This window comes from Hyperoodon ampullatus (assembly GCF_949752795.1).
Source record: "Hyperoodon ampullatus genome assembly, chromosome: 20".
Taxonomy (NCBI): Eukaryota; Metazoa; Chordata; class Mammalia; order Artiodactyla; family Ziphiidae; genus Hyperoodon; species Hyperoodon ampullatus.
In genome coordinates, this window is record NC_136933.1 from 4622379 (window position 1) to 4648180 (window position 25802).

Here is a 25802-nt window from a genome sequence, read left to right on the forward strand (position 1 = left end):
AGCATCCTTCCTCTGCAGAGGGGCCCACGGTGGTCATGGTGCTTGAGCAGAGGTGAGTTCAGGCCTAAAGCAGATTCCCTTCTGGGACTGTGGTTCTTTTCGCTTGCCCCAGGCCAGGGGCTCCCGGGGAAGTTGCTGGCAGGGCCGGAGCGCTGCACGGAGCCTGCCCACACCCGCCATCTCCCCTCCGCCCATTCCCAGAGGAGGAGAATTTAGAAGGCGGGACAGCCTCCAGGCCGCAAGGATGGCTCATTCATTCATTGATTCATTCATTTGTTCAGAAAGCTTTCCCCGAGCAGTCCCCACTTGCCAGGCACTGTCTGGGGTAGTCGGGGTTTCTCAGCCTCCGCACTGCTGACATTTGGGGCCCGATATTCTTTGTTGTGGGGAGACTGACCCGTGAATAGATGTTTAGCAGCATCCCTGGCCTCCGCCCGCTAGGCGCTAATAGCATTCCTCCTCTCGTTGTGATAATCAAAAACGTCTCTAGACATTGCCAAGTGTCCCCGGGGCGGGGGGTGGGTGGTGAGTCAAAATCCCCTCCCCTCACGTTGAGAACCACTGCCCTAGGGGTTAAAGCACTGAAAAAAACAAGCAGACAGGCAAAACCCAGCGAACAAACAGAAATCCCTGCCCTGGTGGAGTTTATACCCTAGCGTATCATGTTCGAGCGGGGCTGAGGTACAGAAATCCATTTGACTAGAAACGCACGGCGGTTTCAGGGAACGTGCTGTGCTTCACAGCAGTTCTCTTTATTGTAAATTTCCCCTTAAGGAAACTTTACAGGGCAGGGTCTTTCAGTGCGTCCAAAAATATGACTAAATTTGGAAAAAGGGTTTACAGACAACATATCCAGGACCTCGCCGGGTGCATAGTGAGAGCCACCTGCCTCTTCCGTGATTCGCAGTGATTGACGTTTAGGCTGGGCAGGGGCTGCCTTTTCATCAGCAGGGTGGTCTGGGTGTTCCTTGGGCTTGAGTGTGAGCCCCCGCTTGCCTGTCTCCCTTTGTGTGGGGCTGCAGAATGGCTTTACCCCCTTACACATCGCCTGCAAGAAGAACCATATCCGCGTCATGGAGTTGCTGCTGAAGACGGGGGCCTCCATCGATGCTGTCACTGAGGTAGGAGAAACTCCACAGGCGAGTGGACGGTCTCCACGGACCTTCTTCCAATAGCCATCTTGAGAGTTGTTCTTTGTGGCTGCGTGTGTGTGTGTGTGTGTGTGTGTGTGTGTGTTGTGTGTGTGTGTGCTAGTCTAGAACTCTCAGAGGAATACATCAGGGGTCGCTAAGACTGGGAGCTGGTGTCAGATCTCAGGGAGCTGTCCAAGGTCAGATGCAAAATGTTTTGAGTTGTACATGTGGGTGGAATCACCCTGCGGTGGTTTTTTTCCCCCTCTGGCCATTTTCCTGGAAGCAGACCCATTTCATAGAACTCCCTTTCCTTGGAAGACTGTTCTGGAGCCCCTAGAGGCAGGAAAGCTTAAGATCCATCCGGCTGTGTGTCTGGAGGAGCGGGAAAGGCTCCCCCGTCTCACTCCTGTCTGGTCTGTTCCAGTCCGGCCTGACACCTCTCCACGTGGCCTCCTTCATGGGGCACCTGCCCATCGTGAAGAGCCTGCTGCAGCGGGAAGCATCGCCCAACGTCTCCAATGTGGTGAGTCCGTGGGGAGCGCAAGCCCTTCCTGTGGACAGAGGGCTCAGAGGTGAGCGTCTGCCAGCGATCCCAAGCTCTCCTCTCGAGGACAGAGGTAGAATTCTCAGAATAGCAGGCGCTTCGGACTTGGGGGAGGACGACTGTATGTACTGACGCTTTCCCAGTTAAACGTGTCACCCCTCTGTAAGTCTTGGGGGTTTTATTTTGGACGATCATTTGGGAACTTCTGTGAGTGTTATCTGGGAATACATGTATGTTTTTAAACATTCCTTAGCTCTGGGGTTTACCTTTAAGTGTATCTTACACACACACACACACACACACACACACACACCAGGCATCAGCAGACTGAAGCCTGAAGTTGCTTGCTGGGGCAACTCCACCTCTTGGATGAATGCCCGCCAAGCTACTCCAGGCTGGCACTGCGGAGCTCTGTGTGTGCCCTTTTGGAAACCCAGCAGGTGTTAACACTTCCATAATTTTGTTATTTTACAGAAAGTGGAGACCCCGCTACACATGGCAGCCAGAGCAGGACACACGGAAGTGGCCAAATATTTGCTCCAGAACAAAGCCAAAGTCAATGCCAAGGCCAAGGTGAGTTCTGGAGATGGGAGGGATCCCGACGGAAGCAATTCAGGCGCAGGAGGAGCAGTCCTCCCTGATCAGAGACCAGGCTGCAGGGCTCGTGGCTCCGAGGTTCCTTGTCACACCTGCTTGGCTGCAGCACACGCTCCGGTTCTGCTTTGCAAGGGTTCTGAGAAGCCCAGAGATGTGTTGGCATCAACGAAAGGCCAAGAAACAGTATTGGTGGGGGGGACGCTGAAAGGTTGCATGGTGGTTACAGCCACAGTGTCAGAAGAGAAGCAACTTTTTGAAGAAAGGGTTGCCGGTGAAAATCAAGATGCCCCCGCGATGTAAAAGGCATCTCTGAGGGACTGAGCGAGCAAAGGGTAAGAAGAGCTGCTGAGTTTGCAATCTGGCTTTGGCCAGGATCAGGCTTTCCTACCGCACAGACCACAGAGCCTCTGTTTAGTGTCAGGACTGTGGTTTGGGTTTGAGCCACAGGAGGGAGGCGCCCAGCTGGGCCCAGTAACACAGAGACCCTGCCCACTGACCACCTTAGCTTCTGCAGGAAACTGGAAGGGGCGGGAGCTGGGGTGAAAAGTCATCTTTCCCCAGGTCTGACCCTCCCATAGCCCCTGGCCTAGAGAAAACCAGGGTAGCCTTCAGACAGAAAGACAAGTGGACGCTTAGACAGGACTCGGGAGACAGTACAGTTCACCTTGTTTGATTGCCCTTCGCTTTAGTGTGCTTTGCAGATAATGTGTTTGTTAGAATTTGAAGTTTTGTGGCAACCCCGCGTTGTCAGGTGGATAGCATTTTTCTAGCAGTAAAGTATTTTTAAATTAAGGTAAGTGTGTTTTTCAGACATAATCCTATTGCACACTTAATGGAGTGTAATAGCGTGTAAATAACTTTTATATGCACGGGGAAACCAAAAAAAAAAATTCATGTGACTCGCTTTACTGTGTTACCCAATTTATTGCAGTGGTCTGGAACTGAGCCCACAATGTCCCCGAGGTCTGCCCGTAAGAGCAACCACAATGTATAGTTTGTGCCAGACGTGGTGTGAAACATCTTACACACGCTGTCTGCTTGATCCTAACCGTAGCCCTATGAGGTCAATACCATTATTCCCATTTTACAGATGGGAAGGCTGAGCCTTTGGGCAATTAAGTAGGAATAACAACTAACTTGAAAGGTTGTTATAAGGATTAAATAATATAGAACATATCGGTTCCCATAACTCAGAGATTTGAATGTCAGCTCTTCCTCTTACTAGCTGTGTGGCCTTGAGAAAGTCACTTAACCTCTCTGGGCCTCACCTGCCTTCTTTATAAAATGAAGAGTTGGGTTAGGTAACCTTAGCGTTCCCTGTTCTTTGTTTTTGCTTTGGGTTCCAGGATGACCAGACCCCACTTCACTGTGCAGCTCGCATTGGCCACACAAACATGGTGAAGCTCCTGCTAGAAAATGACGCCAACCCCAACCTGGCCACCACTGCCGGGCACACTCCCCTGCACATAGCGGCCCGAGAGGGCCACGTGGAAACAGCCCTGGCCCTTCTGGAAAAGGAGGCGTCCCAGGCGTGCATGACCAAGGTACAGCATTCCTCCTCCCGTACTCCAGAGCGGCAGGCTGGTCCCAGCTGGGCCTGGGGCAGGGGAGGGCGTTGCCACCTGGTCCTCTGTATTGCCTTGACTGTGCTGAGGGCTGCTGGGAGGAATGGACCCACAGGACTGGCCGCCACCTGTGAGCCGGATGTGTCCCGTCCTTCCCCGGGAAGGTGAACTGTAGTTTCTCATCCAGCCACCAGCCTTCGTCTGTTTATCATGGAATGGCTCAGGATCTGCTCTGGCCAGACCAGACAGGCTCTGGGCTGCGAGAAGCCTGGCGGCCCAGGCCCTGCCCTCAACTAGCTGGCTGTCAAATAACAGCACCAGTGGTTTTGACTCCATCACGAGAGGGGCAGGTGGCAGCCCCACGGGCTCCGGGAGTCTCAGCAGGATCACACCTTCTGTGCCCTTTATTCTACTGGCCTCTCCACGCCAGTCGGGGTGGGACGCCTCCTTTGCCGCGGGCCCTTTCTCCAGGGAGGATGGCGGGCCTCCCCACGGTTCCGACGGCCTGTGTTTCTCCTCAGAAAGGATTTACTCCTCTCCACGTGGCGGCCAAGTACGGGAAGGTGCGCGTGGCACAGCTGCTGCTGGAGCATGACGCGCACCCAGACGCCGCCGGGAAGGTGAGCTTGACCTTCCCTCCTGCCAGGGTGGAGCCGGGGCAGAGAGGCAGCTGCACCCGGGTGCTGCATCCCCCTTGCGAATGGGCAGTCGTCCAGGAAGAATGGCCTCTGGGGAGACAGATCTTTCTGACAGAGGTCTTGCCCTTCTAGAAAGACCCAGCGGCCCCTCTGAGCGAGGGTGCTGCACTGCCCCATCAACCCCTAGGGCCCCCAGGAATGGAGGTGACCTCCAGGAGTGAGGAGGTGACCCCCCCAGGACTGAGGAGGAGGTGACCTCCCCCAGGAATGAGGAGGTGGCCCAGGTCCAGCTGCTTGTGTTCTTTAGTGACTTCAGCTCAAGACTGGCTCTGAAATGGTGTCAAGCAGATTTCCTGTGTAACAGAAGTGATACGGATCCCCACGTGGTGCTGCCTGGAGCCACAGGCATGGCCAGTGGGACGTCCCCTGAGTGAAGGCTGTCCCCTGTCCATCTCCCCGCAGAATGGCCTGACGCCCCTGCATGTCGCCGTGCACCACAACCACCTGGACATTGTCAAGCTGCTGCTGCCCCGGGGCAGCTCCCCACACAGCCTGGCCTGGGTAAGCCTCCTGGTCCCCACCCCGTCCTCACCCCGTCCCCACCCCAGGACAGCAGGCGACCGCCACCCCTCAGGGAGGGCTGTGCAGAAGCAGCCCGATTACCTGCAGTGCGATGGCTGCTGATTGGGGACCGGAACGGGCTGGGAAGTGGGGAACACTTCTCAGCCACAGGTCACCTCGCAGATGTGGAGCTCGTTTTACACAACTAATGTGTACCCCAAACTGGTGTCAGAGGTCAGCATGTACAGCGTGTTCGTGGATTCCGGGACCAGGGCCACACTTGGAGAATATTCAGGGCTGGGGGTGAACTCACCAGAACCCTGGAAAAAGGAAACTGTCTTGAGTGCGAAGAGTCTCCCCCAGATCTGTTTCTCTCTGGAGTTCCGGCTCCGAGATGGTGCCGTTTCTGTACATACGTTACACGTTGAGGTGTGGCCGGCGTGCACCCTCACACCAGCCCCTGAGATGCTCAGAGCCATGGGTGCATCGCCCCTGAGGGACCCGGAGTGTAGGGAGTGGATGGGGCTTATGTACGAGTGGACTGAGAGGGCGCTGTACAAGGTACAGGGATAAAGCCGGACGTGAGGATCATTTTGGGGGGACAGGCCGTCCCCTGTGGGGTGAGAAGGTGTGCAGGGTCTGTGAGGGGAGCGGGGCCGAGGGGGCTGGTGGCCACGCAGATGAGGGACGAGGAGAGGGGGCAGGGCTCGGGTGCAAAGGACATCGCGGCCCCTGAGCTCACCCCAGTGCTCAGCCCTGTGGCAGGAGGGAGCCATGGGTGGGTCAGAGTGTGATTCCAGCCGCCACCTGCTGACTTCCCTGGGGACGCAGGGAACGTCAGGGCCGGGCTTCAGTTTGCCTTCCCCTCTCAGAATGGATGCTCATCTGAATTTTACAGCCTCACTTTCCTGCAGACACAGCATCTCCCAGGCACCCCTTCTTGGGCTCTGGTCCCGCGCTGTTGTAGCAGAGCCCACATCACTGTGTAGACAGCGCGCAGCCCTGCTGGGACGTGACTTACTCCTGCTTCTAAAAATAAAACGCTGGACTCCTCTCCTCCTCGCACCGCTCCTTATAGAAAAGAAATCGGAGCCAGGCTCGTGGTATTTAAAGGGAGCTTTATCCAAGCACAAACCCTGCACAGATGGGTTTTGTTTCCATGGCAAAAAATAGTTTCCAAAGCAGTCTGGCGATTTTGTAGAATTTCACATGCGAGTCTCTCTGCACCCAAACCAAACCCACCCCTTTCTAATTTTGATGCTAATGTTGTTTTAATGTTTAGGCAGATCTCTCTCTAGTGTGCACGTTCCTTTGGACGAGCTCATTTCCTTGGGAAAGAGGAGCCTTTGACTGGCTCACACCGTTCCTGAATCTTTCCCCGCGTCCCCCCACCCCGGCCCCCGACTCTCCTGCCTCCCTGCCCCTCGTCCTTGTCACCTACAGAAGGTGATTCATTCCCTGTAGTCCCAGCTTGGAGAAAGCTCACAGGGGTTGGTCCCTGATCTGAGACTGATGGTTGTTCTTGTATCTTGGTTTTAACTGGGGGTCACCTGGCAGCCTGACCTGGACGGGATGCCGTTCTTCCAGTGCAGACATCCTCCATTGCCCAAGTGGCCTGGACTTCTGATAATACTAACGTGACTAAGTCCTCAAGTTCCTGTCCTTTGTTCAGTAAAAGAGGTCCTAATAATCCTTGCTTCCGTGCAGGGAATGGAAGGCAGGCTGCAGTCAGGCACCCTAGGTGAGCAGCGGCCTCACCCCATTTCATCCTGACTTCGGAGCTTGTTACGAATGCAGAATCTGGGGCCCCCCAGTCAGAATCTGCACTTTACCAGGATCCCAAGTGATTTCACACACATTCAAGTTTGAGAAGCACAGCTCCAGCTAAAAGACCTGGGCTCTGGAGTCGGAAGATTCTCTGATACTCAGAGAGAAGATCTCCATCTGGGGCTGACTCCAAATCTCAGGCCTGATCCACTGAGCCACACCTCTTTTCTTTGCTCCCTTTTGATACAGTACAAAACTCATTTTGTTTAATTAATTTTATTACAGTCAAAATGCCAATCTTGTCAGGGGAACACAACCTACAAAGAATTTAATGTTTTCTCATAACATAATCAAATTTAAAAGGAGGAACAGTAGGATGAATCATCTTACATAATTACTCAGAGAGGATGATTTTTATTATTCAATTTAATTCTTTGGGTAAATGACAACTTTCCTTTCCCCAAAATCTACTTTGCAGACAGACCAATCTCACCCTGTCCCCCAGTGCTTTAAACTGGGATTTTACTGTATTGGTCAGCCCCTTTTTTTCTGTTTCTTTTCCCTGATCAGTGAATCCTGACAGAATCAGAAATGTTGGTTTCCACAATAAGGCAGTGGCTGGCAAAGGAGATTCAGTTCTGCGGGATGGCCAGAAGGATGCTGGCCATGGCAGGAGACCATATGCCTTCTGCCATCTGCTCTGGGACTGGGTGGGCATATGCTTGGAAACTCCTGGGTCCTGCTCAGGGGTCCTCAGGCCTGGCATCCCCCTTAGCCCTGAATGCTTTGTGGCCGACAACATCAGCCTTACCCAGACGCTTGTTGGAAATGCAGAGTCCAGTGCCTCCCTATACCGTCTGAATCAGAATCTGCATTTTACGGAGATTCGAAGTGGAATCTTGCTCCAGTTGAAAGAACCTGGAATCTGGAGTCACAAGACCAGACTCGGGTTCTCTGTTGTTTCACTTACTGTGTGACACTAGAAGAGGCATTTAGCCTCTCCGAGAACTGGCTTCTTTATCCACAAAGCAGGGTAGTAATAAAAATGCCTGTCTTACTTGCTGTACGTGGGTTGCAGTGAAGCTTAAAAAGGATAATGTAGGTGGAAGTGGTTTCCAACAGTGATGATCAAAGTAGGCTGCCTGCAGTGGGGTACGGAGTTTGCTCCCACGCACTGCTTCCTTCATTGAGAAAGTCTTCCTCCCAAGACAAAGGGGAAAGGAAAGCCAGCTGAATAGAGAGTACACAGTGACGTAGCTGATTTACTGTGGGACCAATCTCCTCATCTTATAACGGACTTCACAGATTTGTGAACCAGGGCACTGCAAAACCATACAAAGGTTTATTAATTTTATATCTCAGTTTTGGAAAGCACCTTCACATATATTATCATATTTGATCCATTCAACAACTTTAAGAACAAGGTAGATGTTACTATCCTCTTACAATGGCTTAAAAAATACAAAAGGAAGTCTAGTTGACGATCTTGCCCCTAGTCACATGGCCGGTTAAAGTGGACCAAGGACTGACTCCACACCCCCAGGTCCCTTGCTGGGGACATGTACTCTTTTAATGCCACCTGCCTGAAGCCACCAGGCCCAGGGGGAGCTCTTGGCCCAACGTCACGAGGAGAGAAGGTCTCTGTTCCTTTTCCTCTATGAACTGTCTTTGGGGGGCATGTTTCTTACTGCAGGAAAGAGGGCATGGAAGCCTTTCATTTACTTGTGTGCCTAGCTTGCTGGGTGTTCTATAGGCCTGCTGCCTGGTTGAATCCTAGCATCTGTTGGGGACACAGCACCTTGTGCACAGAAGATAGATGGAGAGAACGGGCAGGGCATTTGCTGGCTCTGGGAGCCTCTCCAAACCAAATGGACTCGGTCGGTTGGTTTGTTTACTGAAGTGGCCCTCCCGGGTGACACCAGCCCTGAACCAGGCCTCCTGGCCCCTCCTCAGAGGATCTAAAACATAAGGCATGCGCTAAGCTTGTCAACTCAGCACTCCTGTAACAAGGCTCCGGTGGCCCCTTCTCTTTCAGAACGGCTACACCCCTCTGCACATCGCCGCCAAGCAGAACCAGATGGAGGTGGCCCGCAACCTGCTGCAGTACGGGGGCTCGGCGAACGCGGAGTCCGTGCAAGGCGTGACCCCCCTCCACCTGGCGGCCCAGGAGGGTCACGCGGACATGGTATCTCTCCTGCTCTCCAAACAGGCCAACGGCAACCTGGGCAACAAGGTAAACACGCGTCTGCAGGTGTCCCTATAGACTCAATCACATTGGGGGGTCAGCTGACGACACACTGCATCTCAGGATCGAGCGCCTGCTGTGTGCCCGGGTTCTGAATCAGGTGATGGGCATGCACACGTGCGTGTGTGTGTGTTCTTCATTGCAGCGTGCGGGCTTCTCTCTAGTTGTGGCGCATGGGCTCAGTAGTTGCGGCTCCCGGGCTTTAGTTGCCCCGTGGCACGTGGGATCTTAGTTCCCCGACCAGGGATCAAACCCGCGTCCCCTGCACTGGAAGGCAGATTCCTAACCACTGGACCACCAGGGAAGTCCCCCCGTGTAGGTTTTATCTCAGTTTTGTAAATGAATAAACAGGTTCAGAAAGGTTGCTTATTCCAAGATTGCAGGACCCCAAGCCTACCTGATGCCAAAGCTTTGGCTGGTCCTTTCTAAAGAGGTTGACTCAGGAATCTACAAAAAGATCACTATTGAAATCCACTGCATGCTTTCCCAAATATAGGCCAGTGTCTACGTTCAGGAATGTACTAAGTAAGCTGGGACTAAATATTCTTTTTCTGTGAGGAAGATATTGTTTTCAGTGCCAACCTGTCCCTTAAATGGAGTCTCAGTCCAGGGACTGTTGATGTGTGAGCAGGAAACCCTCTATATGGTGTACCTGGCACGTGGGAGGATGGGCATGGGAGCCGTTTCCCGGGTGACATCCTCATGGTTTTCATCAGCTTCTCAAAAGAACACATGACCCAAGAAAGACTAAGAGTCACTTCTTCTGTTAAACAACAATTTTATTTAAATATAATTCACGTACCGTAAAATTCGCTCTTTTGAACTGTACTATTTGGTGGTTTCTTTGGTATATTTGCAGAATTGGACGAACACCACCACCGTCTAACTGTACAACCTTTCTATCACCCCCAAAGGAAGCCTCAGACCCATTAGCAGCCACATCCCATTTCCCTCAAGCTCCCATCCCCTGGCAACTAATCTACTCTCTGTCACTATGAATTTGCCTGTTCTGGACATTTCGTACAAATGGAATCATACGATATGAAGAGTCACTTCTTTAGACGATAAATGAACGTAATACAGTTTCAGAAAGGCAAGCATTTTGAGGGTAACTTAAGATTTCTTAAAAGCGTGTGGATCCATTGGCTCTATCTGGACAGCTTTGGACATGTGACCCCCAGGAGGGAACTGTTAGGGCAGGACCATTATGTTGGACAGGACTCTTGGTTTCTCGCTGGTGCCATTTAAGTGAGCCAGGAGGAGGACGGGGATGCCCTGCCCTGAGACATCCCCACTCATCCACATCCACACTCACCAGTCAGGTTACTGTGGATCAGGCAAGGCACCCGGATGCTTGTGACCGACCCAGGACCTGTTCTTATGTGGGCAGCCCCACCTGCCTGCGCAGGCTTCAGCTGGGGAGGACCACCACTGGGCCTCCCATCAGCCTGGGGGGAAGTGCAGACGGCAGGGGAGGGCGAGTGGAGTCTCTGGAGAGGGGGCAGGGCCTGCCCACTGGCTCCGATGACAAGGAGCTGCAGCCCTGTTTGCCCCACGGTTAGTAGGGCGTACTGAGCGGGCTCCGGGGGAGGGAAGCCTTTCCTGGCATTTTGCGTGAATGCGCACATGTCAGTCAAGATGGCTGGAGCATCACCAGCCTCGTGAGAAAGCTGTGATGAAAACTCCAAGAATCTGGGGTTTTCGGTCCCAGCAGGATCCTCCACCCTGTTTACTGGCTGGGATGTGCTGATCACAGGCTGCATTTAAATGTCATGTCGTGGTTTTCAATGCATATTCGTCTGTTTTCTCAAATGAGCCTTCCTTTGCCCTTGAGATTCGTCAGTTATAATCCCAATTTTCTCGATAAGCAAACCAAGGCTTTGCAGCTCATCTCGAGTCATGGAAATAGGAAATGTTACCACTGGAAAGGATCATAAAGTTCATCTAGTTCAGAGATCAGCAAACTATGGCCTGGGGTCCAAATCCGGCCCACCACTTGTTTGTACAAATAAAGTTTTATTGGAACCCAGTCATGCCCATTCATTTATGTGTTGGCATAGCTGCTTTCTCACTATAACTGGCGGAGCTGGGTAGTTGCAAGAGAGACACAAGCCTAAAATATTGACCATCTGGCCCTTAACAGAAACTGTTGCTGACCTCTGATTCAGTCTAAGCACCTCATATTTTAGTTAAGGATGGGGGCGGGGGGTGGCCTAGAAGAGCTTGCCTAAGGTCAAACAGCTGGTTGGAGCGTGCAAAAGCCAAGTTCGACTCCCAAACCTCAGTGCTCTTTCAGTGTCGCCTGGAATTCTTTCCTGGCTCCAAGCTGATGAACTGCTTTTCCTTTCCAGAGTGGACTCACTCCCCTTCATCTGGTCGCACAAGAAGGTCACGTTCCAGTGGCAGATGTGCTGATCAAACACGGTGTCACGGTGGACGCCACCACCCGGGTAAGGCCAGCAGCCGGCGCTCTGTGCACGGGGACTCCCCTCTTCCCCCTGCACCCACAGGCCTACCCACTCCAGCCTCCCTCCCTGGCCCATCTGAGGATATTTGATACCCCGAGGACGCAGTGGCCCATTCCTGTCTGCCACTTCCTAGGGGCGGCAGTGGAGTTTGAGGACCCCAGGCCAATGGGCTCCCTTTCCAGTGGGGAGTCTAAAAAGTTGGCTAGACCTTTGATCCTCTGTAGTGAAAGGAACGTGTAATCATGATTCCAAGCCCTGTCTTACATGAGCAAGGTGTCAAAATGTCAGGCTTCCCAGGATGCACTGGAAAATTCCGTCCCTTCTACTCCAGCATTTGGCTAAAAGCAGGCCAGCATTCTTTGAGCCTCTGTGTGTGCAGGGAGCTCTGGGTGTGGGGGTGGGGTGAGGGTGTGGGGGTGGGGGATGACCCAGTGCCCAGCACACAGTGCAATCTGCCTCAAGGCATGTGCAGATGACATAAGAGGCAGGCAGGGACAGCCTGTGTGATATGCGGTGCGGCGGCGGGGGGGGGGTTGTTCTCGTGAACCCACGGGGCACAGAGGGAGGAGAGGGTGTTTCCATTTGGTGGAAGGAAGAGGCTTCCTGGAAGAAGTGGCATTTTGTGCCTTTTCACCAAAAGGCAACTGTATTAAAAGGAAGGGACAAAGTGACACCCCTGTAGCTCCAGCCCCCTCCAGCGCTCCTCAGGCACGTCGGTCAGCAGTGTGACATTGAAGCCTCCCTGAGAAAAATCCAGAGACATATTTTATCCCCAACTGCCTATAGCTTCAAAAGGAACCTGCTTCACCCAAGAATGTCCTGGATCTTTGAGGCTTCTTTTGTGGGCCTGGTTTAGTCTTTTGGGGTCCTGCCCTGAGAGATCCTATGTTGTGGGTTAGAACTTGGGGGTCCCAAAGCCACCCCATCACTCCAGGTCCAGCCTGCAGGGTCTGGGTCCAGGTCGTCTGTGGGACTGGGCTCCCCAGGGACACTTAGGAGCCCAGAGAGCCTTGGCTTGTTGGCGTTTGGAGGGAGCATTAAAATATTCAGCAGAACGGCTTTCTTGACAGCTACCTGCTCTGCAGACAAAACTCAAATGAACAAATGCCCAAAGCCACTGATTTCAAGCCATGGCCGGTTCCTATCAATTCCATTATGGTACAACTCTGTAACCTAGACAGCCTTTTGGGGAGTTTTTCGGTGGGATTTCACCTTTCTGGTGGAAATAAGTGTGCAAGGCAGGCCTTGTCCGGGTCGGCAGTGATCTCTGCGCCGCTGTCTGTCTTCATCTGAGTCGGCTGCCCTCCCAGGGTCCGCTGGCGGTTCCCTCCTTCCGGGGGTGACCCCTTTTGGCTTCTGTAACACGGGCCTCTCCTGGCTTTCCTCCCTCCTCTTTGCTGCTCCCTCTCCGTCCTCTTTTCTGAGCTCCCTGTAAGTACTGCCTCAGTCCGTGGGCCCCAGTTTTTTCTCTCCACACTTATCCTGGGGACCTCTCTCACCTCCAAGACTTTCAACTCCCCTCAGGTGCCTCCTCGCCTTGCCCTCTTCCCCGGGGCTCAGTGTCAGGTTTCCAGTCACCTACTTAACCTCTCCGCTTGGGTCTCTCCTAGTCCTCTCACACTGCACTTGACTGACACCGAGCCCTGTCCCTCCCAGGCCCGTGGTATCCCACTGCCGACCTTGCAAAGGGCCTCCTCGTCCATCTTCTCTTTCAGTCACCGTTGTCGTGAGACTTCCATTCCCGTCCAGCTCAGAACGGCTCGTGGTGTCCCCTGAAGCCTTGCTGGTCACCCTCTCTCCTCTCTCTTGCTTTCCAGATGGGTTACACTCCACTCCACGTGGCCAGCCATTATGGGAATATCAAGCTGGTGAAGTTCCTGCTACAGCACCAGGCAGACGTCAATGCCAAGACTAAGGTACTGGGATGCCTGAGAGCAGTGCCAGATTCAGATGCAGCCAGGGTCACTCCGGGCACACTTGGGGCTCCACCACAACTTTCAGCTTTAACACTGGAGGAGGAAATGGGGAAAGTGCCTTTCTATGTTGCACACAGAAGACGCACACGCTCTGTGGCCGGTGGGCAGTGCTTTCTCTCGTAGCTAGCTCATCCGGCCAAACGTCTGCCTGCTTTACAGCTCGGATACAGTCCCCTGCACCAGGCAGCTCAACAAGGCCATACAGACGTCGTGACACTGCTTCTCAAAAATGGTGCTTCCCCAAACGAGGTCAGCTCGGTAAGTACCCGCCCGGTTCCTGATTTCAGAGACCTACTCTCACAGGCGGCCCCACGCGCTATCCCTTCACCAGGGAAGCTCGGGTCATCCTCCTGTGCGTCTGGGGCCTGGACGGGCTCCCCAGGGCGTGGGCTGTTGGGATTAGTTCCTCCTTCTGGAAGACAGAAGGTTATCCTGGTAGCACTGTTTCCCCTCCCCCCTTTTTATTTTTTTTTAAATATTGTCAAAACCCTTTCTGAAATCTGTGGGAGTGAACAAAGCCAAATGTCTTGAGTGGTGTGTGATGTGTGGGGGCCTCGGGGTCTTCAGCCATGTCCGTGGTCACTGTTCAGGGTGAACTTCCTGCCCTAGATGACACGATTGTCAGCTTTACTAGGTTATCTCCGCGGCCCCTTCCAGCTCAGCAAGCGTGCAGGCCTTTGATTGTAGGTGTGGTTGCTGAAACCGTAACTGTGGATGGGGCTGAATCGGAGCGGGGCACACCCTGGGACCAGAGAACTTAGAAGAAAAGAAAGCCTCAGTATCCGTTTAGTGTCACTTAGCTCTGCCTTTTAAAATCAGAGTAGAAATAGACCCCTCCCCTGTTTCTGGTGACTTGTGATTTCTGATTGGCCTGAAAAGAGTTCACTGAAGTATGTGGATTACTTTAACTATTTGAATGCTCAGTAACTGACACCCAAAGAACCGGCCTTGGGAGCCGTGGGCAGTACTGTCCTGTGCCCTGCTATTCCTACAACTGCATCTGGTGCCCCCCCGACCCTGACCTTCCCGCTGGCTCTCCTCTGGGCCACCCTTGACTTTGGTGGTAAGATCTCCCTTGCTCCCGTTCAAGGCTCGCGCACCCAGGGCTGCAGATGCAAATACCGTGGCCTCCTCCCGCCCTGCAGCGTCGCTGCGGGCGTCGGCGACACACATCTGGGCCCACGCGTGTGCAGGGGTCTTGCTCTGGGTATGAACGGTTGGGGCGTGAGCCCGGTCTGACCTCACCCTCCCTCTGCTGTCCTCCCCAGAATGGAACCACACCTCTAGCCATAGCCAAGCGCTTGGGCTACATTTCTGTAACAGACGTGCTCAAGGTTGTCACCGATGAAACCAGTGTCGCGGTACGTCTGCTCCTCCCCTGCACCCCTACCCCGGACACACACAGCCTGGCCGCAGGGCGCCCCTTGGGGTACCCCAGGAAAGGGAGCCTAAGGGTCCTAGGATTCCCGCGGGAAGCTCAGAGCCGAAAGAATTGGGGGCGGGTGCGAGGGTCGGGGCTCCTCCTTCATCAGGCGGGTCTTTACTGCCACCTAGCGGCCGGAGGAGTAGCGGCCGCCACCAGACCGGAGCGGGCAGCCCTGGGTGGGACTGGGGGCAGGGACCAGGCGCCGGGAAGCTGGGGTTCCGTTCATCCCTCTGCGGTTCCTGCCAGACCCCAGAGACCCTCTTAGCTGTCCTTTTCTTCACTTGGCACAAACATCCTTTGCCATCTCCTTCCTGTCTCCACACTCATAACCAGGTAACTGCTGAATGGGTGAAAGGGCCCACTGCTGTGTTTGGGTTGAGGTCTTTGCTTTTTCTCGTTTTAGTTGGTCAGCGACAGGCACCGGCTGAGCTTCCCCGAGACGGTGGATGAGATCCTGGACGTCTCTGAAGATGAAGGTACAGGCTGGGATCAACACCACGTCCGGGTCAAGTCAGGCTGAAAGGGGTGCTCGGGGCTCTGAACACTCCTAGGGGGGGCCCCCTGCTGCCGCCCCGGGGCACCTCACAGCATGCCCACCTCTGCCGTCCTAGTCGGAGCTGGACAGTACCACGCTCAAAAGATGCCGTCCGTTATCCAAAAGGCCCCTTTAATGTGGTTTTAGAAGAAGGAAATCTACATCGCAGGGATTAAAATATAAAATCCCACAAAGTTTCACAAATACATGTGCGTCTGCCTATATCATACCAGGACTGTGATTCAACTCAGTCAACTCTCAGAGCTGTAAGGAACTGTCATAAAATTCCACTTGGTGCGTTCCTTGTGCTTTGAACAAAGCTGTTTCATTTAAAATCTGGAAGAATTGCTTTTCATAAGCTGCTCTTCTGACCACACGCTGGGTCGACAGTCAGTCATTATGAAATGACTATAGTTTCAAATTTTGTGGCCACGGGTACTTGTGGCATTTTTCCTGCCCCAGGCAAGCCTGTCTTCCCACTTAACTTGGAAGAGAAAAATCATGATTTAAAAAAGGGTGGGGCTGGATCAGATTTCTCTCTGGCCCCTTGCATATCGGTAACCCAGGGGTCATGTAGTTTTGTCAACTAGGTGAAGAAAGGTCTCCTGTATCCCCTTTGATAATATGCCTCTTAATTTAACTGACTTCAATCCTATCCATCCTTAAACTTGGCTCTTCTTTGCTTTCCAGGAACTGCTCATATAACTATAATGGGTATGAAACACTTTCTGTTCCCTGTGGTCCATTCTCACAAGTGCATTTCACTCTAAGCAATCCAAGATCTCACTAATCCATCCCTGGTTTTCATAACAATCAGAGCTTGACTAAAACAGGAAATTTCCATCCGTAAGATCCGTGCCCTGGCGGGCGGCTCCAACCTGTCCATGTCTGTGTCTGTGCCCATGCCACTGTGTCTGTGATCATAACTGCATGAGCTGCTGTGATTCCATCCTGTCGGCTCCAGATCACAACGCCAGGACACACACTGCTGAAGGGCAGTAAAGGACCCTGCAAGGTCCAGGGCTCCAACTCCAGTTCAAGGAGGCGAGAGAGACAAAGAGGCGGTCTGGTTTGCAGACAGACTTTGAACCTCCTGGTGATGCGCTTAGGAGATAATGAGGGTTCAGCCGCCATGGTTATTGAAGTTCCTAGAGCCTCTCAAGATGGATGGGTTTGGTTCCACGGTCATTTATTCTTCTGTCGCGTGTGGTGTGGAAAAGAACAGAAGCACCTCTTTCTTTGGTGTCACTGCACACGCCACAAGGGCTGTTTTGAAGTGGAACTTGTCAGGCAAAAAAAAAGTTCTTTTTTTTGATGGAACTGTTTTCTTCTCCAAAGCCTGGTGCAGACTAAGATACTAGGGGATGGCTGCCCCGCTCCAGGTACCAGGGCTGGAGGAACAGGGTCAGGGCTGGTCGGAGACATTGCTATGGTCCTCCTGGAGCATCTGAGACCCTCCCCCACTCCTCGGGGGCGAGCGTTGAGAGGAGGAGCAGCAGATGCCCTCTTTGCTTTTGAAAAAGAAAGAGGGAATCTCCGTCCTGTCACTCACTTAAACTTGTGTGGTTTCAGGAGAAGAACTTGTTGGCTTCAAGGCTGAGAAGCAGGAGTCCAGGGATATAGATGAAGAGAAAGAGCTGCTGGATTTCGTGCCGAAGCTGGACCAAGTGTAAGAAATGCTCACGCCGGGGCAGGTCAAGGTCCACCCCGGGGACTCAGAGTAGGAGGATTCCAGAGCGGGAAGGTTCCAGGAAGGCCGGGCCCGGAGAGAGCGCTGGTCCAGCACCTTAGGATAAGCTAGCCCTGCACCAGGGGTTCCAGGCGGGGGCAGAGGTGTCTCCTACTGCAAGCCACCCTCTCAGGGGTCCCTGCCCCCCACTGTTCCTCCTCTCCTCGCTCAGTCTCCATACCCCTCCCCCTCTCACACACTCAGCTTCTCACCAGAAAAAAATCCACCAAGGGAGATTGCCATTAGAAACCATTGCCGGGCTTCTCTGGTGGCGCAGTGGTTGAGAGTCCGCCTGCCGATGCAGGGGATACGGGTTCGTGCCCCGGTCTGGGAAGATCCCACGTGCCGCGGAGCGGCTGGGCCCGTGAGCCATGGCCGCTGGGCCTGCGCGTCCGGAGCCTGTGCTCCGCAACGGGAGAGGCCACAACAGTGAGAGGCCCGCGTACCGCAAAAAAAAAAAAAAAAAAAAAAGAAACCATTGCCAAAAAAGGGGGGGTCATTATGGGATTATATGAAATCACGTGTGTAAAACTTTTGAAAACTGCAAAGCACTACAGAATTTTTAAAAGCTTTCATTCAATTAAAAGAATTTAAATAATAAAAAAAAGAAAGGAACTTTTGCCAAGCTGGCCTCAGAGGCCGGCCACGTCCCTCCGTCAGCCTGTCCATTAGGGAAGACCCACGGAGGGTTTGTGTCTGCCTGTGTTTCTCAGTCCTCCCTGAGATGCTGTGAGCTATTGCGATGTGGGTGCATCGCCACACCTGGGGACTTTGTGAATGAATCTAAAAGTGACAACTTTCTAGAAACACTGAGCCCTCAGTATTTTCTGAAAAGACAGACGTGGGCCAGCTTGGTCCCAGGGCTTATGCAAAACAGGGCAATGGACCAAGGAGAAGGAAAACTATGATTAGTATTTACTGAACTTCATTTAGAAAGAAACATGAAACATCTGAGAAACTACAGATGTATTGGTAGAATCAAAACACACACCCAGGGGCTTCCCTGGTGGCGCAGTGGTTGAGAGTCTGCCTGCCGATGCAGGGGACACGGGTTCGTGCCCTGGTCCAGGAAGATCCCACGTGCCGTGGAGCGGCTGGCCCCGTGAGCCATGGCCACTGAGCCTGCACGTCCAGAGCCTGTGCTCCGCAAGGGGAGAGGCCGCAACAGTGAGAGGCCTGCGTACTGCAAAAAAAAAAAAAAAAAAAAAAAAAACCACACACACACACCCAGTGGACAGATCGTGATGCAGAATAAGATGTAATGGCCAGAGCGGGGGTTCCCTCACCAAGGGGTCGAAGGCTGCAGAATGGGGGTGGTGCACGCAGGAAGGCTTCCTGGAGGATGCAGGTCCTTCACTCAGCCAGGACAGTCGGGCTCTGGGGACAGGCATGGAGGCAGAGGGAGGAGGCTGGTCAGTGTGTGAAGGCCAGGATGTACCACACGTGCCAGTGGGGCTCAGGTGGTGGCGAGCAGTCGGATCGGATAGGTGATCCTGGGGGTGCAGAAGTGTTTCACTAAGGCCTTCCGTGGAAGATGGGGGCTACTCATAGGATCATCCCTTGATGTCCCAATGTTCTCGGCACACAGGGTGGAATCCCCAGCCATCCCTCGGATTCCTTGCGTCACACCTGAGACAGTGGTGATCAGATCTGAAGAGCCAGAACCGGTAAGAAGCATCCTTTCTCTTACCTCCCCTTGGCAGTGAGCAGGTCCCCTGGACAGTGATTGTTTTGAGACAACCTGCAGGACCATAGGAGCTCATAGCTGAAAGCTGGCAGCATTTACCAAGCCCTGCAGATGCCAGCTTCCACGTGTTCTTGGTAGCACTTGTGCTGTCAGTGCTCTTATCCTAGCTATTGATGATCTGGGTCTCCGAGAGCCCAAGGGCGTGTGGGACACCCTCATGCCGGTCTCAGTGGGGCTGAGAACTGACTCCAGAAGTTTTGGCTCCAAAGCCCGTGTTCTCGGGGCCACAGCCCCTGAGCACACGTCTTATGCACCTGTTGGGGCCAAGGGTCCCGGCACCAGAGAGGGAGCCTGAGGCTGCATCTGCACTTCTGTGAAGCTGCGGGCGACTCTGGAACTCTGAACTTTTTTTCTTTCACATCCATAAAAAAAGGGGGACAGTTTCTGCCTCACCTTCCTCAAGGGATTACCGGGAGCTTAAAATACCAATACAGATGCAAAGAGGATGTCAAGGAGAGCTGTTCCCAGCGTGGGCTGTTACTCATTACAGTACCCTATTTTGTGGCTTCCCTGGATGCCACCTGAATTTGTCTCCCAGATCGGTGGGATGGTTTAAAACAATGTAGTTCCTCTTGGCTTAATTTTAGGCCATTTGGCAATTTTTCATCTGGGCAAAGGGGTTTTCTAAGGTAAAAAGGAAGCAGTGTGGTATTTGAAGGTTGGGACTGGCCACCCTGAGGCCCGATCACTGAGCCGGGCTTGTCCAATTTTCCAGCTGAGGCTGGTCTCTTCCCCTGCCACTGAAGACACGCGTGTCCCCTTGACCCGAAAGTGGCGCCAGGCGGAGGCGGCTGTGACGCCGTCCAATCCACCGTTCCACCCTCGGGCGCATCATAGTGGTGTGACGTTGGTGTCACGCCCCGGGGGGCATTTGGGAGACGCGGTCAAACATGGCCCTGGGGCTGCTGTGGCACGTTTCCCGGGGGCCGCCGAAGACGGCAATGAGAAGGTCCGGGCGGACCCAGGTCTTGCTGTTCCCTGGCCAACCGTGCCCTCTGAGTCCTTGCCTAAGTCATGAACCCGAGGCAGCAGGTGTCTCGTGGCGTCCCACTGTGCCCCGTGTGGGGTGGGAGGATGTGGGAGGAGACGGTCCAGCTGGGGAGGGGCTCAGAACGCAGGGAGGGTGACTACCGCAGGGCCCAGCTGCGTGGCGGGAGCCCTTCCAGATCAGAGTCAAGGGGAAGGCTTCGCACAGGAGGCGAGAGGCGAGAAGTGAACAGGGGCGTCCAGTGAAGGAGAGGGACGTGGGTGTCTGGACCGACGGGGAGGCGAGAGCGAGGGCAGAGTTGAGGAAAAACCTGGAGGGGACCTGCTGGCTTCGTGAGGCCTCGCCACGTACGAGGCCTGGGGCGAGGCAGCCCTGTGGTCCCCAAGTCACAACATCCCTGCGAGGAAGGGGCTGTCCCATTTGCAGATGAGGAAGAGGGAAGCCCCCGGGATGAGGGTCTGTTTCCCTCGTGCCCCTCGATGCCCCAGGACACGTGGCTTGCCCAGAGCCGAGCAGCTCATAGGCAATGGTGTGGGGAAGCAACGCCAGCTCTAGTGTGAAACCGAGCTGCGTAGAGCGGAGGGTTCGCGTCAGGGCCGGAGCGGTGGGGAGGAACTGGAGGATGCGGGCAGGTCGGGAGCGCACGTGGTGCAGGAGCTGAAACCGAGGCCGGACGGGAGGGGGGACTTGCTCCATCATCCAAAGCTCTGGCCCAGGGTCCTGAGCCAAGGAGAGGCCGTCCGTGTCGGTACGAGGAAGCCCGTGCTTCCTTTTAGACTCCGGGTGAGGTCTGTCCCAACGGGTCGGTAGGGAGTGGGGTGCGCCTCCTACCCTGGGCCCCTGGGTTCATGGCTGAGCCTCCCCGACCTTGGCCGAGACCGTCAGCCGTGGCCCGGGGGTGATAGGACAGCTGGCCTTTCTCCCCTCTGCAGGCATCTAAGGAGTATGATGAAGACTCACTGATCCCCAGCAGCCCGGCCACAGAGACCTCAGACAACATCAGCCCGGTGGCCAGCCCTGTGCACACAGGGTGAGTGGCCTGGGAGGGGCTGGCAGCTCTGGCCCTGCTCGCCCACCCAGGAGAAGCCAACACGGACCCGCTGTGCCCTAGGTTCCTGGTGAGCTTCATGGTGGACGCCCGCGGGGGCTCCATGCGGGGCAGCAGGCACAACGGCCTGAGGGTGGTGGTCCCGCCCCGGACGTGCGCAGCACCCACTCGCATCACCTGCCGCCTGGTGAAGCCCCAGAAGCTGCCCACGCCGCCCCCGCTGGCCGAGGAGGAGGGCCTGGCCAGCAGGGTCATCGCCCTGGGCCCCACAGGAGTCCAGTTCCTGAGGTGAGAGGTCACTCCCATGCCCCCGACCTGTCCCTGCCGCGCCGCGACCACCCAGCCCCAGCCCAGCCCGGGCAGATGGGAGGCGAGCCTGCAGCCCGCACCCGTGCTCTGTGTCCTGACCGGTCAGAACCAGGAGTCCCTGTGTTCCTTCCACGGCTGTTGTAGTTACACGTAGGAGTCTGTTCCCCACGGGGAGCTTAACGCCCTCAGCGCCTGTGTGACACTAGAGGGGGGATGAAGATGGCCACTTTCGGGGCCCCCGGGGTTTGATTATTTAAGCTCTGAAACGGTCTTCCTAGAAGGCGGCCCTGCAGCATGGCCCCCAAGGACAAGACTGGTGTTTTCAGAGGCTCACTCCTCACCTTTCCCGCAGCAAAAGGGCTTCTCCTTGGAGCTCTGCATCCCTCAGGCGCCACGGGCTCTATGTTGGAACAGGTCTTGCCCAGGAGGCCCTGCCCTCCCGTCTCCGTGCACGGCCTGTTCCCGCTTCCAAGCTTTCATCCACCGATTGTAAAGCAGCTGTAAAACGCTTTCACGTTGACTTCCCCTTCAGATGTAGTCCTCAAAGCCGTCCTCCCAAGGAAATGTCCTTTCACACATTGCCAGAGGAGGAAGCTGAGGCTCAGAGGGGTTGGGTCCCCTGTCTAGGACATCAGGCAGGCTCTCGGGGTCATGTCCAAGGGCAGCTTTATTCTGCTGAGCCTCGGCCGTGTGGCCGTGGCAGGAGAGCCCCCTGTGAACTGAGGTTGCGGCCTGGTGGGTAGCGAGAGGGTCCTGTTGCGGGGGGAGGGGTTTCTCTGGAACCTGAGGCAGGTCTGTCCGTCTGTGAGGACCAGGCTGCAGATGGGATGGACTCTTCCCAGGCAGGACCCAGCTGCTCTTCCCTACTGAGCCCGTGGCTGCCGCCCACACGGCACGCACACCTGCATCTGGGCCCCTCTCCACTGTCCCCCCAGCCCTGTCATCGTGGAGGTCCCCCACTTCGCCTCCCAAGGCCGTGGGGACCGCGAGCTCGTGGTGCTGCGGAGTGAAAATGGCTCCGTGTGGAAGGAGCACAAGAACCGCTACGGAGAGAGCTACCTGGACCAGATCCTCAACGGGATGGACGAAGGTGCGCGCACCCAGGGACCCGGAGCACAGCCCTCCTCCTGGAGGACGGGGCTTGGGGTTGCACTTTGGGGTGGGCTGTCGGGGCCTCCCGGAGTGTGGGGCCCCCTGAGAGGCTAGACACGGCCCAGCTCCGGCGCCCGGGCCCCTGCAGCCTGGTCTCCTGTGCAGGACCCCCTGGGCCAGGACCTTTCTCCTTCCAGGTGGCCCAGCCTCCTGCCCCTGCCGGGGCCTGGGGAGGGGGCGCCAGAGTGGGGATCAGGGGCCCTGGGAAGCCACCGTGGTGACGGGCGGGCACGGGCCTGTGGTTGCAGAGCTGGGGAGCCTGGAGGAGCTGGAGAAGAAGAGGGTGTGCCGCATCGTTACCACCGACTTCCCCTTGTACTTCGTGATCATGTCAAGGCTCTACCAGGACTATGACACCATCGGCCCCGAGGGGGGCTCCCTGAAAAGCAAGCTCGTCCCCCTGGTGCAGGCCACCTTCCCAGAAAATGCTGTCACCAAGAAAGTGAAGCTGGCCCTGCAGGTGACACAGCCCCTCCTTACCTGCTGGGGCCCCATCACCTGGACCGGGTTCTGGGATGGAAGGCGTCAGCGCGCTCAGGGATGACCCTCCTCCCCAGGACATCTCCACCCGTTGGTCCAGGGCCTGAAAAGTCCCATTAGAGCCCTGACCTTAAAGCTCAGAAGAAAGTTGGGTGGGTGGGATAGGGCAGACGCTCCGGTGAGTTGCAGAAAACCCTAGGTAACGTGTTAAACCACAGGCTTAGCGTGAGGGGAAGCCACTTGGCTTCCTGGAGAGGTGCCTGATGCTGAGCAAGGCCCCCGGGAGTGGGGCGCAGCAAGGAAATGCGGACGGGGGCTCAGAGAGGAGAGCCGGGCTGGCCATCAGCAGGAGCGGGACCCCCCCACCCCGCCCCGGGAGCCTTCGCACCTGCCCGGACAGCCGCTCTCACCCTCCGTCCATGAGCCCCTCTGCTGCTCCGGGGCTGAGTGTACCCCCTGGGCACTTCGCAGGCCCAGCCTGTACCCGATGAGCTGGTCACCAAACTCCTGGGCAACCAGGCCACGTTCAGCCCCATTGTCACCGTGGAGCCGAGGCGCCGCAAGTTCCACCGCCCCATCGGGCTTCGGATCCCACTGCCTCCCTCCTGGACGGATAACCCGCGGGACAGCGGGGAGGGAGACACCACCAGCCTGCGGCTGCTCTGCAGCGTCATTGGTGAGCGGTGCCCCCGCCCCGCCTTCTGGGCAGCAGCTCCTTCCACCGACACCTGGGGAGACGGGAGGACACAGAGCTCGGGAGTGACGGGCTCCTCGGAGGGCTGAGCTGCTGCGTCCCAGTAGAGCCGCCTTGTCCCTGAAGAGCCCTCTGACCCCAGAGGAGGGCTGCTCCGAGGGGAGGGGTGTGCTCTCGGGGCCACAGCCAGGTGTGCATGTCCCGCGTTGGCCTCTGGAGACGGTCCCCCAAGCCCTTTCTACTGCTGTCACAGGAGGGACAGACCAGGCCCAGTGGGAAGACATCACGGGGACCACCAAGCTCATGTACGCCAACGAGTGCGCCACCTTCACCACCAACGTCTCTGCCAGGTGACACCCCGCCTGCCCAGCCCCATGGGTCCCGGGGCCCTGCATGAGGGGGCAGCGCTGTCCCCACGGGTGGCCATGCTTAGGCCGTCACCTGCCCACCCCACCACCGGGGCTGTCAGAGAGGCCACCGCTCGGCTTACAGGCCGTTGGATGGGAGAGACGCTCCCCCTCAGGCATTTAGGGACAGGCTGCCCTCTTTTCAGGTTCTGGCTGTCGGACTGCCCTCGGACGGCTGAAGCTGTGAACTTCGCCACCCTGCTGTACAAGGAGCTCACCGCGGTGCCCTACATGGCCAAGTTTGTCATTTTCGCCAAGATGAACGACCCCCGAGAAGGGCGACTGCGCTGCTACTGCATGACGACGGATGACAAGGTGGACAAGACGCTGGAGCAGCACGAGAACTTCGTGGAGGTGGCCCGGAGCAGGGACATAGAGGTAGGGCCTGGCCCCCTGGGCTCCCACCTCGCGGGCACCAGGGCTGTCAGGAGGGCGGCCTCTGCAGAGGGGCTTCTGGGCCGTGTCCCTTTAAGAAGCGTCAGCAGGAAGCTTCCCCAGAGCCGAGGGACATCATGTGGGTCAAGGAGACAGCAGGCTGTCAGCCCAGTGATTTGTGGTGCTAGGAGCTGACGTGTATTAAAGTTCTCACGCCCCAGGTAATTTTAAAAGTGCTCGAGTGGGACTTCCCTGGCCATCCCCTGGTTAAGACTCCACGCTTGCACTGCAGTGGGCACGGGTTCAATCCCTGGTCAGGTAACTAAGATCCCGCGTGCCGCACCGTGTGGCCCAAAAGCAAACAGTGCTTGAGGGGCGTCATCTCCCCTGATTCTCATAACTGTGTGTCCTTTTGTTATCCGCCATTTACAGATGAGGAAACCGAGACTGAGGGAGGTTTAAGCAACTTGCCCAGGGTCACACAGCTGAGTAAATGGCAGAGAAAGGATTTGTCCCAGGAGTCCGACCGCAGAGCCCGCTTCCCCTGCCACGCCGGGGGTCTGGCAGCAGCCAGATGAGGAAGCAGGGGAGAGGCTGGGCCGATGGGGAAGCAGTAAAGAACGGGGACTAGGCTTGAACCTGTTACCCGCCCCAGGGGCCTCACTCAAGTTAAGATGTGTGACAAAGAAGGAACTTCCTGAAGATCTGGCCTCAGAGGCTGTGCTGAGCCTTCTGGGGGCTCTGAGGGCCCAGAAGAAGGAGCACAGGGCTGGGACCTGCCTCTAATGATGTTTTGGGCACTAACCAGTCTCCTTGGGCCTCAGTTTCCTCCACTGTCAAATGGGTTCACAATAACTTCTCAGTTGAAAGAATTATATACACAGTAGGGATCCTTACATTATGGGTGAGATTAAGCCACAGCATGGTCCTTCCAGCACTCATATAAAGTAAACATGGTTGGATGGTGTTAAAAGAGATACATGTTTTTTGGAAGCCATATTATGATTTCCTAGTGGAGTTCTAGAGTACTCTGATAGCAATGCTGATCCACCACGCAGGGATACATGAAGATTCCTGCTTATTATAAAATCCTCTGAAGTAAGGAAGCATCCACCGTAACCTTTCCGAAACACTCAGTGGGGCCTCCCAGAGCACGGCCCCTGGGGGGTCGTGGGGAAGCAGAGACGGGAGCTGACAGGCGGGACCGGGCATCTGGGCATTGCTCCTGACCAGCTGCATTCGCTTTCCCTTTCCTGCAGGTTTTGGAAGGAATGCCCCTCTTCGCAGAGCTCTCTGGGAACCTGGTGCCCATCAGGAAGGCTGCCCAGCAGCGGAGTTTCCTCTTCCAGTCTTTCCGGGAGAGCCGGTTGGCCATTCCTGTCAAGGTGTGGCCTCCTCTCGCCCGCCCCTTGCTCGGG

General features: G+C 55.5%; 1 protein-coding gene across 3 annotated transcripts in view; it reads left to right on the plus strand.

Annotated features, from left to right (window-relative positions):
• Nucleotides 1-25802, plus strand: part of ANK1 (ankyrin 1) — a gene marked incomplete at both ends in the record, with an annotated part of 213360 nt that overhangs the window by 153915 nt on the left and 33643 nt on the right. For all 3 annotated transcript variants that reach the window (XM_079726759.1, XM_079726757.1, XM_079726758.1), the window contains 23 exons: nucleotides 1023-1121; nucleotides 1558-1656; nucleotides 2152-2250; nucleotides 3621-3818; nucleotides 4361-4459; nucleotides 4940-5038; nucleotides 8841-9038; nucleotides 11402-11500; nucleotides 13336-13434; nucleotides 13654-13752; nucleotides 14763-14855; nucleotides 15324-15396; nucleotides 16146-16169; nucleotides 17028-17124; nucleotides 18773-18851; nucleotides 20852-20949; nucleotides 21031-21255; nucleotides 22212-22366; nucleotides 22677-22888; nucleotides 23380-23584; nucleotides 23856-23952; nucleotides 24156-24387; nucleotides 25644-25769. In XM_079726759.1, the coding sequence (XP_079582885.1) occupies nucleotides 1023-1121; nucleotides 1558-1656; nucleotides 2152-2250; nucleotides 3621-3818; nucleotides 4361-4459; nucleotides 4940-5038; nucleotides 8841-9038; nucleotides 11402-11500; nucleotides 13336-13434; nucleotides 13654-13752; nucleotides 14763-14855; nucleotides 15324-15396; nucleotides 16146-16169; nucleotides 17028-17124; nucleotides 18773-18851; nucleotides 20852-20949; nucleotides 21031-21255; nucleotides 22212-22366; nucleotides 22677-22888; nucleotides 23380-23584; nucleotides 23856-23952; nucleotides 24156-24387; nucleotides 25644-25769 (2904 nt within the window). The remainder of the gene's footprint in view (nucleotides 1-1022; nucleotides 1122-1557; nucleotides 1657-2151; nucleotides 2251-3620; nucleotides 3819-4360; nucleotides 4460-4939; nucleotides 5039-8840; nucleotides 9039-11401; nucleotides 11501-13335; nucleotides 13435-13653; nucleotides 13753-14762; nucleotides 14856-15323; nucleotides 15397-16145; nucleotides 16170-17027; nucleotides 17125-18772; nucleotides 18852-20851; nucleotides 20950-21030; nucleotides 21256-22211; nucleotides 22367-22676; nucleotides 22889-23379; nucleotides 23585-23855; nucleotides 23953-24155; nucleotides 24388-25643; nucleotides 25770-25802) is intronic.